General features: G+C 31.8%; 2 protein-coding genes across 15 annotated transcripts; one reads left to right on the top strand and one right to left on the bottom strand.

The window, feature by feature from the left end:
* The first annotated feature begins 5,487 nt into the window (after positions 1-5,487).
* On the top strand, positions 5,488-8,394 carry LOC123907894 (coiled-coil domain-containing protein 12). 2 transcript variants are annotated; one of them, XM_045958355.1, is made up of 4 exons: positions 5,488-5,762; positions 5,872-6,013; positions 6,791-6,905; positions 7,875-8,394. In XM_045958355.1, the coding sequence occupies exons 1-4, from the start codon at positions 5,593-5,595 to the stop codon at positions 7,937-7,939; spliced, it is 492 nt and encodes a 163-aa protein (XP_045814311.1). In that variant the 5' UTR covers positions 5,488-5,592; the 3' UTR covers positions 7,940-8,394. The 2 variants fall into 2 exon arrangements, with proteins under 2 accessions (XP_045814311.1, XP_045814302.1); XM_045958346.1 differs by having other exon boundaries at positions 5,490-5,762; positions 5,869-6,013.
* Positions 8,395-9,108: 714 nt separating this feature from the next.
* Positions 9,109-16,485, bottom strand: LOC123907836. 13 transcript variants are annotated; one of them, XM_045958230.1, is made up of 13 exons: positions 16,208-16,448; positions 15,305-15,328; positions 14,521-14,839; positions 14,364-14,438; positions 14,221-14,279; positions 13,968-14,103; positions 13,357-13,453; positions 13,173-13,239; positions 11,445-11,543; positions 10,917-11,006; positions 10,503-10,657; positions 9,991-10,092; positions 9,109-9,607 (listed from the first exon to the last, which is right to left on the bottom strand). In XM_045958230.1, the coding sequence occupies exons 3-13, from the start codon at positions 14,771-14,773 to the stop codon at positions 9,472-9,474; spliced, it is 1,269 nt and encodes a 422-aa protein (XP_045814186.1). In that variant the 5' UTR covers positions 14,774-14,839; positions 15,305-15,328; positions 16,208-16,448; the 3' UTR covers positions 9,109-9,471. The 13 variants fall into 13 exon arrangements, with proteins under 13 accessions (XP_045814186.1, XP_045814208.1, XP_045814229.1 ...); XM_045958252.1 differs by having other exon boundaries at positions 15,296-15,359; positions 16,208-16,439; XM_045958273.1 differs by having other exon boundaries at positions 15,296-15,389; positions 16,208-16,437.
* Between the last annotated feature and the right edge of the window lie 235 nt (positions 16,486-16,720).

Here is a 16,720-nt window from a genome sequence, read left to right as displayed (position 1 = left end):
TTTGTTTGGTTTGGCTCTGGTTGATTGACCATCTCGTGTCAATTCTTCTGTTTGATTATTCCTCTCTATTGACTTTCTTTTTGTTTGATTCCTCCTCTCTGTTGAATTCTTCTATTTGGTTTGTTTCTCTCCCAGTGGCTTCTTCTGATTGATTGCTTCTGTCTGTTGATTCTTCTTATTGATTGTCTCTCTCTACTTGATGTATTCTGTTTGATTGATTTTCTTTTCTATTGATTCTTCTGATTGATTGTACTTCTCCCCCTATTGATTCTTTTGAATGATTGCACCACTTCTCGCTATTGATTGTTCTGATTGATTGCATTGCACTTCTCCCTAATGGTTTCTTCACTTTGATTGCTTCTCTCCCTATTGGTTCTGTTTGGTTGTTTGGTTCTCTCTCTATTCTTCTGTATTATTAGTTCTATCTGATGATTTCTTTTGTCTGATTGTTTCCCTCCGATAATTTCTTATGTTTGCTTCTCTCTGATGATTGTTTGGTCTGAGTTCTGTATGATTACTCCTCTTTGTTGATTTTCTTATGTCTAATTGCTGCTCTCTGCCAATTTTCTTCTGTTTGATTGATCTTCTCGCCCTATTAGTTCTTTTGTTTGGTTGCTCATCTCTATATTTGTTCTTCTGCTTGGTTGCTTCTCTCTCTATTTGGTTTGGTTATTCTCTCTACATTGGATGGTTTGATTTGGTTCAATTTGGATTGGAACAATTTGGTTTGGTTTGTTGTTTGGTTTGGTTTTGTTGATGCTCCTCTATACAATGGTTCGTCTCATTGGTTGTTGGATTGCTCTCTATTGGATATGAATTGTGATATTAGTTGGATTAGATTGATAAGTTATTGGAATAATTTTGTAACAAGCTTAAAACTCAGTAAGTTTTAGCTTGAGGGGTAGCATTAAGGAGTTTATATTATTATGTTTTTCATTTTGTTTGACAAACTCTCGATGCTTCTTGTTGTTGCATCGTGAGTTTGAGGGTAGGTGTTAGATAATAATAAATACGGGCTTATGTTATTGGGCCTTTAAAGCTTTTAGGTTAGTATAGTCCATTAAGTTCTACTATATATGTTTACTTGTAACTTTCATTATGTCAAGTTAGTGCAATGTAAACCCTAGCCTCTTTTGCTCCTTTTCTATTTCTCTCTTTGATTAATTGTGTAGTTAACATGGTATCTAGAGCATGGTTTGATCCTCCTTGAAAAGATTCCTAGCTTCCGTTGTTGGGTTCCCAAAAAAAAAGTTGGGAATGTGTTTGTTTTTGTTGATTCATTTTATCTGATTTGTATACCATTGTGTCTCCGCTGCTAACAAAAAAAATTGGAACGCAAGTTGTGATGGTGGGTCTGAAGATTGTTGGTTCTTAGAATTGCATTGCAAAGGTAACCTTTTGATTTGTGTGAGTTTTCTTTCTACCGGTTGTCGTTAAATAGGCATACACTTTGATTTGGGACTGTGAGTAATTAGTAGAGAAATATAGCATATGTTGATAGGGGTGCTCGCGGTTTGGTTTGGATCGGTTTTGAGGCAAAAACTCATCCGATCCAAAAATAAATTCATTTGCGGTTTGGTTCGGTTTTGGATGACAAATAAAAAAAATCCGATCCAATCCGATCCAATATTATGCGGTTTAATTTGGATCGGTTTTTGGATATCCAAATTATAAATTGTAATTTTTTTTAATAAATATAAATATTATAAAAAACGTTACAAAATAATAGTTTGACATTTTTGACAAAATAAATATTAAGTTTGATGTAAAATATAACATATAATATTATTGAAAATTAATATTTTGGAATGACAATTACCAATTATATTCGAAACATATAAAAAGTAAAAAAAAAAAGATTAAATTAAACTAACATATAGTATTAACAAAATTTAAAATGAAAAACAAAGGTTAATGCAATATATATATTTATACTAATAAAAAGATAAATAAATATAAAAATATATGTATGCGGTTTGGTTCGGTTTGGATCGGTTTTAAGAAATCAATCCGAAATCCGATCCGATCCAGCGGTTTTCACAAAAGAACATCCAAACACATTCAAAAAACTTCGGTTTTTTGCGGTTTTTCGGTTTTTTTGGATCGGTTTTCGGTTTTTATTTGGATTGGTTTGGATTTGAGCACCCCTATATGTTGATGGTATCTTTGTTGGAGCTTTTGAATTTGTCTTGAAGAATTTTAGTAAGGTGTTGGAGTTTCTTTTTCTCCACTGTGTTTGATAATTGCTTCAGCTAGATTGTTGATTGATTGGTTGGTTGATAAAGTAGGCAACCCATTTGTTATGTTTTCATGATTTTGGGTAGTTTATATCTTTATGGCTGTTGGGAATGAAAATGAATGAATCAGTTGTTTGTGAAGCAATATCTTATGGTGTTTCTTTTGGATAATTTGGTAAGTTAAGATAGTGCTTCTAAGGTGTTTGTGAAAAGTTCTCATTGAAGAAAGATTTAAATTTTTGGCCACCACTCGTGTCTATAATTGTCTTCTTCTCTGTGGCTCTTTGTTATGGTATTAGTTGGTTTGATTTTGCAGTTTGGTTGAATTTGAATTTGTTTGATTTGATTTTGTTTGGTACCATTTAGATTGGTCTATTTGGTTTGTTTGGTTTGGCTCTGGTTGATTGACCATCTCGTGTCAATTCTTCTGTTTGATTATTCCTCTCTATTGACTTTCTTTTTGTTTGATTCCTCCTCTCTGTTGAATTCTTCTATTTGGTTTGTTTCTCTCCCAGTGGCTTCTTCTGATTGATTGCTTCTGTCTGTTGATTCTTCTCATTGATTGTCTCTCTCTACTTGATGTATTCTGTTTGATTGATTTTCTTTTCTATTGATTCTTCTGATTGATTGTACTTCTCCCCCTATTGATTCTTTTGAATGATTGCACCACTTCTCGCTATTGATTGTTCTGATTGATTGCATTGCACTTCTCCCTAATGGTTTCTTCACTTTGATTGCTTCTCTCCCTATTGGTTCTGTTTGGTTGTTTGGTTCTCTCTCTATTCTTCTGTATTATTAGTTCTATCTGATGATTTCTTTTGTCCGATTGTTTCCCTCCGATAATTTCTTATGTTTGCTTCTCTCTGATGATTGTTTGGTCTGAGTTCTGTATGATTACTCCTCTTTGTTGATTTTCTTATGTCTAATTGCTGCTCTCTGCCAATTTTCTTCTGTTTGATTGATCTTCTCGCCTTATTAGTTCTTTTGTTTGGTTGCTCATCTCTCTATTTGTTCTTCTACTTGGTTGCTTCTCTCTCTATTTGGTTTGGTTATTCTCTCTACATTGGATGGTTTGATTTGGTTCAATTTGGATTGGAACAATTTGGTTTGGTTTGTTGTTTGGTTTGGTTTTGTTGATGCTCCTCTGTACAATGGTTCGTCTCATTGGTTGTTGGATTGCTCTCTATTGGATATGAATTGTGATATTAGTTGGATTAGATTGATAAGTTATTGGAATAATTTTGTAACAAGTTTAAAACTCAGTAAGTTTTAGCTTGAGGGGTAGCATTAAGGAGTTTATATTATTATGTTTTTCATTTTGTTTGACAAACTCTCGATGCTTCTTGTTGTTGCATCGTGAGTTTGAGGGTAGTTGTTAGATAATAATAAATACGGGCTTATGTTATTGGGCCTTTAAAGCTTTTAGGTTAGTATAGTCCATTAAGTTCTACTATATATGTTTACTTGTAACTTTCATTATGTCAAGTTAGTGCAATGTAAACCCTAGCCTCTTTTGCTCCTTTTCTATTTCTCTCTTTGAATGATTGTGTAGTTAACACAGACAATACCTACATGCATAAGAATTAAGATAATGGATATGTAAAAGTGATGATGTAGACAAATAACTACTGCAGTTCTGAAATGAAAACATGTTTTAGTACATGACAGATTCATTTAAACAGAGAAGAAAATCGCAATGAAATCCAAGGATAAAAGATCCTCAATAATACTTACATTATTGTTACGCTTCTTGGACTTAAGCTGCTTATCATCCGCATCTACAGAAAGCATTTTATGATCACTTTCTTTGAAAAATTAACCAAATTACAAAAATATAAATGTACACATCAATTTTTTCTTACAACAAGAATAACCAAGCCTAATCCCACTGATATATGTCAAAGTGAAGGAAAAGAACGAATATCTTTTATGTATCCACGTGATTTATCTACTTTTCTGAAAATAATGGGGGGAAATGGATCTCTTCACAAGAGATAAAATCTCCTATAATGATAATAAATTGTCTAATTATTGGAGCTACACTAATAAAGAAAAAAGAAAGAAACTAAGCAAAGGATATATCCATATATTTCGGACTTATATTTTTAAAAATAATAAAATATGGAAAAATCTATACCAAAAATTGGTTCATGTAAAAATGGATGTATTGGTTCCATAAGGATCCTCGTAAGAGTATTAAATGAAAATGAATATGTTAAATGTGCTTCCTTGGTCTGTATGATTTTTTCAAAGTATTCCTTATAAAAATGACTGGAGGGAGTACAACGGAGCAATAAAAAAAGTCATCCGTGCACGGGTTATAAAACTAGTAATAAATAATGCCAATGGTGTTGTTTTGATGCCGGAATTTGGGTTTGTTGTATTTCAATATAATAAATGTTGATGTTAAAAAAAAATAGAACTAACAAAATCTCAGAAAATCATTAAAACTTTTTTTGTCAAAATTGTCTCGTAAAATCTCAATCCAATACACCCTCCTAAACTTAACTAACAATGTTGTACTCGAAAAAAAAAGAGTTAACGGAAAATTAACGGTTTTAGTGCCATAGATAAGGGAGGTGTTTGTGTATTTGATAAAAAATTAAGGGAAGTTAGTGTAAATTTTAAAACTAGAAACAATGCCGGTGTCATTTTAATGACTTCAGAAAACTTGAGTGTAATTTCCTCATATTTTTAAAATTGATTATTTTTATAAAAAAAGTAATTTTTTTAATTAAGCCTCTAAATTTTTGTTGGAGTTTTAGGCTTCTTTCCTAACAAAGATTTTAGAGGTTCATTTATTGTTGTAGTAGTGTATAATTTTTAATTTAAATTTGATAAAATATTCAATCTAACTATAGTTATCATATTAATTAGATGATTTAGATATTACCCATATATTACAAGAGAAAAAAATGTAAAATAATTTTATACCGTCAACCAATATATATTAACCATGTTTTCCACCATATCATTCCATTAAACCCCAATTTCTTAATATGATGTGAAAGAATGATTCATTCTTATTGATTGTCAGTGTAAAATTAATTTACACCGATGATGCATAGTCTTTAAACTCATTATATTCTTGTAAGGTTTTTTTAAACAAACTTGTAGGCTTTTTTATTTTTCTTAAAAACAAAAGAACAAATTTATCCAAAAATAAAAATAAATGGTGCTCAAACTCAATAGTAAAATTATTCAATTCAATTCAAAAATATAAAAGATAAGTCTAAAAAAAAAAGATACGAGTCTATTTATTATTATTTGGGGTTGATTTAAACCAAAGAGGGGTTAGGGTTTTTGTGTAGAAAATCACAATTACAGAGAGAGTTGAATTTGTGAAGAAGAAATCATGGGTGCCGAAGATGAATCAATCGAGCAAGCTGTGACTTCACGTCGAGAAAGGCTTCTAGCTCTAAGAGCCGCTCAAGAATTATCCAATGCTTCCGAATCCGAAGAATCCAACGATAATAATCAAGAACAACCACAACTACCACTACCTACCGTTGCTGAAGAACAAGAGTATGTATTTGTTTGTATTGTTTTCTTCTCAATTTGAGTAATGTGATATGTATATAAATGGTTTAATTGATTTTCTAATTGAATTGAATTATTGTTGTTGATGCAGCAGTGGAGAGGAAAAACTGAGCATGAAGTTCCGTAATTATGTTCCTCATGATAAACATCTTCAGGAAGGGAAACTTGCGCCGGCGGTGCTTCCCAAGTTTGAAGATCCTGTTTCTGTTCCTGAACCTGAGCCTCAACCAACGGAGGTTAGTTAGGGTTTGTGTTTGGATTAATAGCTTAATTAAGTGTTTACGGTTTTAGAAGTTTATTATATAAGGGCTTATGTATGTATAAGTTATTTCTATAGCATAAGATAAAATAAAGCTAAGTTTTTTTTATACAAGTTATAAGCTGTTTTCATAAGATATTCTGGAGAGGTCAGGGTAATAAGATGAAAATAGCTTGAGGGCATGTAATAAATGGTTTGCATAAGTTGTTAACAATTTCACAAGTGTTTATGTTAGTAGATAAGCTTAAATAAGTCAATTCGAATTTCAAACAAACCCAAGGAGGTTAGTTAGAGTTTTGTTCCCAACTTCTCTCTTTTTCATAGGCCTTGTTTGCATAAACAGCTTAAGTAAGCACACACACATATATATGCAAGTTATTTGTAAAATAAAAGATCAAATTATTGTTTTTATATAAGCTATAACTCTATAAGCAGTTTTTATAGGTCTTGTTTGGATAAACAACTTAATTAAGCACTTATAAGTACAAGTTATTTTTAAAATAAAGGGATACTGTTTTTATATAATCTAGGCTATCTATAAGCAGTTTTCATAAATCGTTCTGGAGGGATTGTGGAAATATGCTGAAAACAGCATAGGGATATGTCATAACCGGTTTGTACTTTGTATAAGCTCTCTCAAACAATCCTACAACTCAAGTGTTGATGCAATTATGCTAGTAGATAAGTTCAAATAAGTTAATCCATATAGTACTTGCTCTAAATTGCCGTTAACCTTTTAACTACTTTTTATTAGGATCCATTTCTCAATATTGCTCCCAAGAAACCCAATTGGGATCTGCGCAGAGACGTCCAGAAGAAGCTTGATAAGCTCGAAAAAAGAACTCAGAAGGCTCTCTATCAACTCATGGGTATGTCTATGAATGTTATCCCTCAGTTTTCCTACACTTAAGATAGTATTTCTTATTTTTTACTATTTGGCTTTCATTGTTTCACAAATTTGCAATAAATATGGATTGGGTGATGGGTATTTTTAACTGGTGGAAATATGCAAGAGAAAGAAAGAAAGTAGGGAGGCTTGAAATATAATACTTTCTGTTTTGCTTGATAGTAAGTAGAATAACTCCACCACCTGAATTAGTTGTAATTAAGAATTCAAGCATTGACTTTAATGAACAGATCAAAACCATTTAAAAGAAGATTAGGTTTTGAATCTGATTTGATTAAGTTTAAATGTAATCCACCATTTTCGATTCTCTGATTCAAGGTAATGTGTGAACTATTGATTGCAAATAGCCCGAGTTTCTCCAGTGCCCTAGTTTGTTCCAAAATCTGTTAGATTGAAGAGACTTCATAAGTGTATTACTACTCTCAAATAGATTTTGGAATGTGCACCCTGTCTTTCGAGTCCTTGTCACTGTCATTCCATTTTTATCTTGCCATATAGACAATATAGACAATTATTGATGGTCCTTGAATCTGATTTAGCACAAAATTGGTGTCATCACTGACTTTTTTTTTCTTCTTTCAAATGTTGAGCGATCCAAATTCAATGTTAAGAGTTGAGACTAGTTAAAGTACATTTTTGCCTTCAACTAATAAAATTCTGTCGATATTTCTCTCATAACTAATGAATTACTAATGTTGGCAATTTCAAATCTCGGAGGTTATTTTATTTCTGCTGGTTATTGCTTTTCATATATATGTCTGTAGATTCTTTTATCTATAAGGGAACTTTTCTTGGTTGTTTTTTCTCCCCAGTAGTAGTTTGACTTTGAAATTGATATTGATATTTGTTAATACTACACACTTGTTTGAATTGCTTGTGTTCCATGAATTGACTGTGGAGACATAACAATGAATCGGTGATTTTTCAACAGTGGAACAAGAGAAGCAGAATCAGTTGGCCGAAGGAGATGACGATGCAAATGGCGTCAAAGATTAGTTTCTAATTTGTTGCAGCAGTTAAGATGTATATCAAAGCAATATTTCAAAAATCCTTATCCCATTTAGGCTGCGTGACACATAAAATTGGAATCAGATACTCGTGTTCTTGCAAGTTTGCAGCGAATGGCAAATCCTGTATCATTCACGTCTCTTTTTTTTGCCAAGCATGGATGTGTTAGATCTGTTTTAGAGGTCAAACATTCAGGTATCCCTAAAGCAAAAGAAGTATTAAAATTTTATCATATGTAACACTGTTCAAGTTTCAAGTATCGGATATGTAAAAATTTTACTTATTTGTTTTGAAGTCTTGCAAAGTGCTTCAACTAAGAAACGTATACTTAAGCTCAATTAAGGGGTTAGTATCATTCTACCCCGAATGAATTCAAGGGGTAAGGTCTAGTCTTGGTATTTTTTAGTCAATCTTCTTTTGATGATTATTTATTTGAGCATCAATCATGGTCTTTTAAGTTTTGATAACGAAAAGGATGCTTAAAAAGTCACTATGAATGTATACAAAGTAAAATTCTGATTTCTATTTGAATTCATAGTAGTTATTCAAAAATAACAAAACATTGAAACCTAGACAAAGTAATGGTAATGGATTGATTGGTCAAATAAAAATATTTGAGGTTAGCTAATATTGAAGATTAAAATAAAAGAACTGATGTGTAATCATAACTATTCGTGTGTTGATTTGTTGAGTACATATTTTAAGCAGATGAATTGAACCAAATAATATGTAACTGATCTATGTACCAACTATCAATTGTACCAAATAATATTATGATCAATTGAACCCATTATCATCTAAACAAGTTATGTTTATTTTACAAAAAATAACTTAATTAGTTAATTTGTTTTGGATTGTTTGGGTTCATCAACACCTAGTAACGAGTAATAGGACAAAGTGGGCAATAGGATAAAATACTTTCTAAAACAATTAAGCAAATTGATCTTAAATTTTAGTTTTGTTATTTACTTGTTTAGTTATGTATTTCACTATTGTATTTTTTAAAATAATTGTAATCACAACAAAATCTACTACTACTTATTAGTTATTACATATGTTTTTTTTTAATGAAATATTACACAAGGGTTTGATTGTGAAGACACGCTATTGTATGATAAACTTTGTTGAAATATTATAAATTCCCTTGCACAGCAAACTCTATAAAATTATAACACTTAATAAAAGGAAATCATTCTTTCCATGCAAAGCACAAGTCAAATTTTACACACCAACTTATGCAACTTGGTTTAACAAATGAGGGATTTGGGTAATTGGCAAGATAACCCTTTTTCTTTAGAAAGTTTACATTGAACACAACTTGAGATTTTTCCAGTTGTAGGCTTTTCTTTTTCTCTCAAATGTTGTAGAGAATGGGGAGGAGATGATTAATGAAGAAAGAAGGTAGAGAAAAAGTCATAAATAATGAATTTGCTTCCCTTGTTGACATTGACAAGCATTGAAAAATCACCCTTTGCTTCATCTTCAAGCTAAGTTGACATTGCTCTCACTTTTGTCATTTCTCATCCCTTGAGATGATTAGGGGATCCCCCCTTCACATTTTCTGTACTCCAAGAGGGACTCACTTGTGGAAGTTGATAATCATCTGGTTTCAAGGCCAATGCAAAATCTGGTAATGTTGGTGCTGTTTCCATGATTCTGTAATCAATAAATGTTTACAATAAACACAGTTTTATTAGCCCTTGTACTTAATTACATTTTCTTACTAAGCAGAAATAATTATCAATTACTAACGTGCAAATGTACCCATTTGTCTGCTGTTCTCGATAAAAATAATGGAAATTACCAAGTTTTAGGCGATATTTAAAAAATTCAATCATTTGATTCGAAAAGAAGGATAAAATATAAATAAAATTGTTTAAATGAGGGATAAAATTAGAAGAAAATAGGGTTACACCAAACCTTGGTATCCCTTTAATATATATAATCCCCTTTATATATAGAGGTATAGATGACATAGAAGTTACAGTAACCGAGTTAAGCAACATTTTAATCATGCATTCAAGTAAAATTATATTTACCTCTCCGGAGTGTATAGATCACGGTTTACTCGCACCTTGCTTGACGTATCCTTGGGAATTTTCTCAGAGAGATATTTCATTGTTCCCCAAAGTGGTGGATTTCTGCATCATGATAGCAAGTTAAGTGGACTGTAGACAAGAAAGATGCCGCCAAAAGTACTATATTTGTTGAAGAGAGCGAGGTTTCATCTTAAATAGAGAAACTAGAATAGTGCCGAGAAAAATGCTCTTAAAATATATCTAATGTAGTGGTTCATGTCAAAGAGTTGAACATATGTAGATGAAACGACCTAAATTATGAGGCCGTAAATTGACATGTATATAGTACGAACTCGTTACTGGTTCCAAACATGAACTAAATATAAATAAGGAGGTTATTACATCATATAGAAGACACACAGCATGACACTAAATTATTTCCTCAAGGAAACTTTGAAAATTGAAAGCAAAACCTCTTATCTGATGGTAGATTTAACAGCATAACAGTGAGCAAAAGGAAATGTAATGATAACCTTGATAATGGAGTTGCAGCATTGAATGCCTCACAAAGCTTCTTACTTTCTTTGAAATACTCATCCGCTGCTTGCAGCGCAGCTACAGCCATCCCATGAGATTTCTCTGTATTCCCCTCATCAAGAATCAAACCATGATAATAATATGCAGCAGCCTGATAAATCAGAACAATAAACATATCATTCTCTCTGCATCAGCTGAATGCATCTTCTATACTAAGGTGATGAGATTATTTTTCTACAGTATGACGTAATAACTGGCTAGCAAGAGGGAACTAACTCATCTACTAGAGATATCAATTTCTCATGACACTTTTGATTCACATTTCATTTTCTGTTCAACTCACCATGCAATTATAAGACATAATACTAGCTAACGAGACAAAAATAATTAAGGGAACAAAAAACACAAACCTTTGATTCAATATACTTCCATTTGACATAAAGACGGTGTTTTTCACCCCAACCATTCGCTAACGGAAGGTTCATAATATTATCTTGAGCCTGAAAGAAAAGAAGTCTAAACAATAGTAATGTCTGTTGAATAACCATGCCCATGTAAACATACTAATGAACACATATGAAAACACGGTATATAGAAATAGAATTGAAACAAGATTTTTCTTGGGAATTTTTTTTTATAAATTCAGAACCAAAAGAACAGAAGTCATGCTAAAAGAACTTTATGCAATGCAATCCACACACAAAAATTTCAATAAAACACAACCATACACTTCCGCATTTGAAGTGATTAATAGTATACATACTGCAGAAAAAACTTTCTTTTATACTAAAGATAATAAATTTGAAAATTGATGTGCAAATAAAAAAGCAGTTGACAGGTTATAAGCAAACAGTAAAATGACAGTTCCAATGATTGCAGTAGCTATGCCGATCAACATTTGTTTGGCATTATAATGATTAAAAACTTCGCATTTGTACCTGTTGCCAATATTTCACCATCTCACATGCAAGTCTTCGCTTTACCGCAAGAGTGGCTTTGGTGCTATCAATTGCCATTCCAAGTTGGATATCTACACCCTATTAAAAAATTTAATACACACCAAAATAGATATGAGAAAATTTCCCTTATCCAAGTCTTATATACAACACAGGTACCATTTTACATGAGATTCACCATATGAATTCTTAAATAGAAATGTGTGCCGTAACACTCAAAACTCCACCACTAATAAGTTAATCAAGACAAATACAATAGGAATTAATGCTTAAATAAATTAAAACAAATTGAATGCAACCATCAGAGAATATCCCTCTAGTAATTGCCTTTGTAGCAGTAATTATCACCCCCGATTCATAAAGTTTGCAATTTATATAGAACTAAGAGTTGAACTTGAATTTTAGTGTAAATAAGGTTATTTCCTCCTTTCTTACTTAATTAGGGAAACAAAGAAGTGTAATAGGATCCTTAAACGTCTCAGTTTCAATTATTCAACATGCAATAATGTTTTTCTCTAACTAGCCTACTTCTGAGAAAAACTTATTTATTACTTTATTAGAAGAGGAAAACCCTAAAATCTGCTAGAAGCATAGAACCTTTCTCTTTGGAACTCTACGTAGGGCCTTTTCTATTTTATACTCTATTTAGGACCTATATGAATTGCCTAATTTGAGATTATTTGGTAGAGCTTATGGAAACAGTTTATGACATTTCCATAAGCTGTTTTCAACTTCTTCCCATAGTTTATGAAAACAACTTATAGGTGATTATATGGAAAGAGTTTGACTTTATTTTATCTTTCAATATAGAAATACTACCTTTATCCCTAAATATAAGGTAAATTACGGAAATTAAGTTGATTGTGATATTAAATTTGTTGACAATTAGTATTGTTTTTACAAGTTTATCCTTCATGAGAGAATATTAGTTAATGTTTTTACAAAGCATTTATTACAGATTGTATAAAAAATGATGTAACATAATCAAGGGTATGATGGTAAACAAATAATTAACGCAGTTGAACATTTGAAAGTATTCCTATAAAAAGGGACAAGTAAAAAACTCAAGAGGATCTTATATTTAGGGATGAATGTAGTACTTATACATAAACACTTATATGGTAGATGGGCGCAAATGCTTGAGCGCTTAACTAAGTTATTTATCCAAACAAGGTCGTAGACCTAAACTTTTTTTAAGATCAGGTTGTTCCTGCTTTAAAATTGATTCCTATGTCCATATTTAGTGATTGACAACTAAACTACCCTAGGAGGCTAGGACGATCTTTGACAGTATTGAATAGAATAGTTTCCAACAGTATTTCATGTTAGTGGTCTTTCGCTTGAGGGAAAATTATAAAAACTATCTTTGACAGCCTAAGCATGTAGGAATCAATTTTAAATCATGTTTGGACTGTTGGCATGTGACATGGCACCGAAGCCTCTATGAAAAGTACCTAGTCCTATCTCAATTCCAAGAATAGATACATAAATAAACCCTACCAAAGTGTTTTCGAGTAGTCAATTACTTGAATAATCAACATAACTCAGTGATAAAAATGGTTACAAGATACATTGGTTTTTTTAGCCATAAATATGATATTTCCATTTCTTAATCATCTTCTAGGTGCATTCCAATTTGAGCATGTGTAATGAACAACAAAATGTAAAGCAATTTATTTGGTAGGTCCATACAAAGTAAAACATTAATACCTGTCCCAATGTTTGTAGACAAAGTGCTCGAAGAACTCCTTCCGCAAGGTCTACCGGTAAATTTCTCCTAAAATCAGAACCAACAGTGAGAAGAGTAATAATTTGAAGAAAAATAATGAAGATGGTTGTTTAGATTACACATAATGCCGCGACAGTCAATTTGTTGCATTTTATATGTACTAACCTGAGCTCAGCAGGCAACTGTGGAAGAACATGCCTGACAGCACAATCAAGATATCCAGCCGACTTTAAGAAGATATCAACAGAGGCTCGTCGATTTTCTGTTCGTAACAAGTAATAATTATAAAAAGTTTAAAACTTCACAGCAGAAGAGATATACACAAACGGAACCAACGAAGACACTTCGTTAGAAACAAGGTTCTATAGCATACTACCATACCAAACAACAAAAAATATGTTTTCCAGTATATCAGCTATTGCCATATATGACCAAGAGTTGAATAAAGTTATAGCCAGCTTTGTACGTTCATATTATTCTGTCAACATAAAAAACATAGATCTGAAGATGAAATATTTACAGCATATGCTGTGTATGCGTGTCGGGTCAAGCTTACTGGTAGGATCCCACAACCATGACAAGACATAGTGATAGGCACAAAAAGGAGATAAAAATACCATTCCTCAAAACAACAAGAAGTTGTGGTTTCAATTGAAGGCCTAAGCTTTTCGCTGATAAAATACATTTTTGTTGTGTAATAAAATAAACAATAAGCTTTTCGGACAGGTAACAAGAAATGTGTTGACAAGCACCAAAATTTATTCGGTATTACTCACCTTCTGATACTTTTGGCTGATAACCATCGGTGGATGTTCTTGGAAGAAGTAATAAATTAGCCTGTGATAGCAATAGTGTTGCCATCAAGTGCAAGACTGATAACACTTCATACCATGCATTAGACATGGCTGTTTCCTGCAAGTGTCGATCACATCAAAAGAGGGGGGAAAAGTAGAAAGTCAGAAAAAATTGGTTATAAATCCTGCATATAAGGCAAACTAACAATGGAAAAAAAATTAGAATCTAAACTACCTCTGCCTCATCTTCTTGATTCACCCAAACAAATTGTACTTTGTATTGTAAATGACTTCCTGCACAATAAAGATAAGCTATTAATCAAGACATGTTGTGGAGAGAAATTGCATCAAGTTCAAATTGACGAAAACATGCTTTACCATCTTTTACTAATCCCAAAAGTACTGGTAAGTAGTCTTCAAGAGCTTGTAGAAGATCAGCTAGTGTTGAGCCTCCTAAAGACGAAATTTAGTTATGCATCAAATACGAGCAACATATTTATTATAAAAGATTTGATTTCTCCTTGTTAACACTAACCATGTTGAGTTGCACTTTTTCTTTTTGTTCTTGTAATTGTAGGACCTTCTTGGCCAGCCATTACAACTATACGAGTTCTAAGAGCAGATAAGCGTTCCACTATGCTCTTCGACAAATAATCACCAAGTGACTGCGTAAAATCAACAGGTTTAGGAATTCTCAGACCGGGAATATAGACAGAAACATCTCCAATACTCCCCGGCCTCCTTCTATTTCCACCAGAATCCTTTGGTGAGGACACGATGCAGCCCATGTCCTGAGTACTTTACCTGCCCGTACAAACAAATCGCAGTGAATCACCTCCAAGTATCTTATGTTTCTGTGATTACAATAAGTTTGAATTGTATCAGACATCAAGCTTCACAAATTGAATAACAAACTGATAAGGAATAACAGTTTCAAAAATGTATCCACTATCTAGTGACAATGATAATCAATTAAGCTCAAAGAGAGTTTAGAAAACACTTACAACTTACAAAAGAAATTAATGGTAAAAAAGCCATCAAGACATGAAAATTATTAAATGCCAACCAATAAAGTAGGCTACTCACGAGCTGCATAACTAAAAACTATACTAGAACTATCCATAGTCCATCCATGTTATTATTATATAAAAAATATTAACACAATATTTTATTCAGCTGCATTGATTCTTCTTACTTTTTTTCTTTTGGCCATTTTTCAGCAGAATTATTGGTTCCTAGTTCTTTATTTGTAAGGTCCCTATTTCATAATCTAAAAGTCATATAATTAATAATAAGAACCTAAAATTTACCTAACTAACCTTGTCCTTTGCTCTGACAGTTTTCTGCTGAAGTCAAAAGTTATATGCTATTTTTCTTTGCCAAAAATTCACAAGCAATAGAGGCCTTAGGTTGATAAAGATATAGACATAAAAGAAACCAAATCACAAGAATGACATGAAACATGACAATTTTGGTCCGTGTCAACATTTCATTGTAACAATAACAAGAGAAGAAAAAGGTTTCAAAAGATTACAACAACATGCATGACTCTATCTATCTTTCACTCGTGCTCCTCATTACATCAACAACACAAACAAATCAAATATGAATGAGAACTTCTTTAAGGTAAAGTAGCTTAAAGAAAAAGATATTTTTGGATAAAAAAAATGAACAAGAGAGAGAGAGAGAAGCTGAAAATCAGCAAAGAAAAAGAATTGTTCACTTGTGAGTAAAGAATTTCCAAACAAGTCCAAAAAAAACAACAATTGAAGAAACCCAAAAAAATGCATTGTTTAATCTATTCTTTGTGCCAATTATAACGAAACAACGTGTTTTGTGCCTCATTGGTTAAAATTTCAAAACTTTTTGAAAGTAATGAAAAAAATGCTCCATTGGGTTGATGAAAAATCAATCACAACCTTGAAATTCAGAGCTGAAAAATCAATCAGAATCTAAAAAAAATACCCTTTTTCAGAATTTATTTCAATACAAAAATAGAACTAGGTTGAACTGATTTCCAAATAAGGTAAAAATCAAAAGCAGTACCTAACCCAAAAAAAGCAGTTATTTAATTTGATGAAAAAAAATCAATTTTTACTACTGAATTCATCATCATTTCAAATAATTGAACTCAACCCAATAATCCAATAAAGAATCAAATTAAAATCCAATTAAGAATTCAATTAAAATCCAATCAAGAATCAAATAGTAATGAGTCTTACCCTGAATAGATAGAGTTGGTTCAGCAAGAATTGAGCAAAGCAGAGTGAAGAAAATTGAAGCAAATTGAGAGAATGAAAGGAACCCTAAAAAAAAGATAAGAAGTTGATGTGTGCCAATGAAGAAAGTGAGGTTGAATTGAAGGTGAAGATCGTAGAAGTGAAAGAGTAAAATGAAAAGAATGTGTTTGTAACCAATTTTCCTTCAAAAGAGAAAAACAGAGACAGAGACAGAGAGTCTTATTTAACAACAAAGTTTTATTTATTAATACTAATATTATAATTAGATATTGGTTTTTATATATTATTTATATTATATTTATGTATGACAATGCCTACAAAGTTGTACATAATAAGTACTCTGTGAATTGAATTTTGAATATAATGCAGTGATAGGAATATTCTAGGTAATATGTTGGGATCGGGGTTCAGATAATATACTTCTATTTAATTACTTTGATGAAGTTTTTTTTTTTTTTTTTACAATTACTTTAATGAAGTTTTAATCACTAGAGT

This window comes from Trifolium pratense, linkage group LG1 (genome assembly GCF_020283565.1).
Source record: "Trifolium pratense cultivar HEN17-A07 linkage group LG1, ARS_RC_1.1, whole genome shotgun sequence".
Classification (NCBI taxonomy): domain Eukaryota; kingdom Viridiplantae; phylum Streptophyta; class Magnoliopsida; order Fabales; family Fabaceae; genus Trifolium; species Trifolium pratense.
The sequence above is the reverse complement of the archived record's forward strand: the minus strand, read 5'-3'. Positions and strand labels throughout refer to the sequence as shown.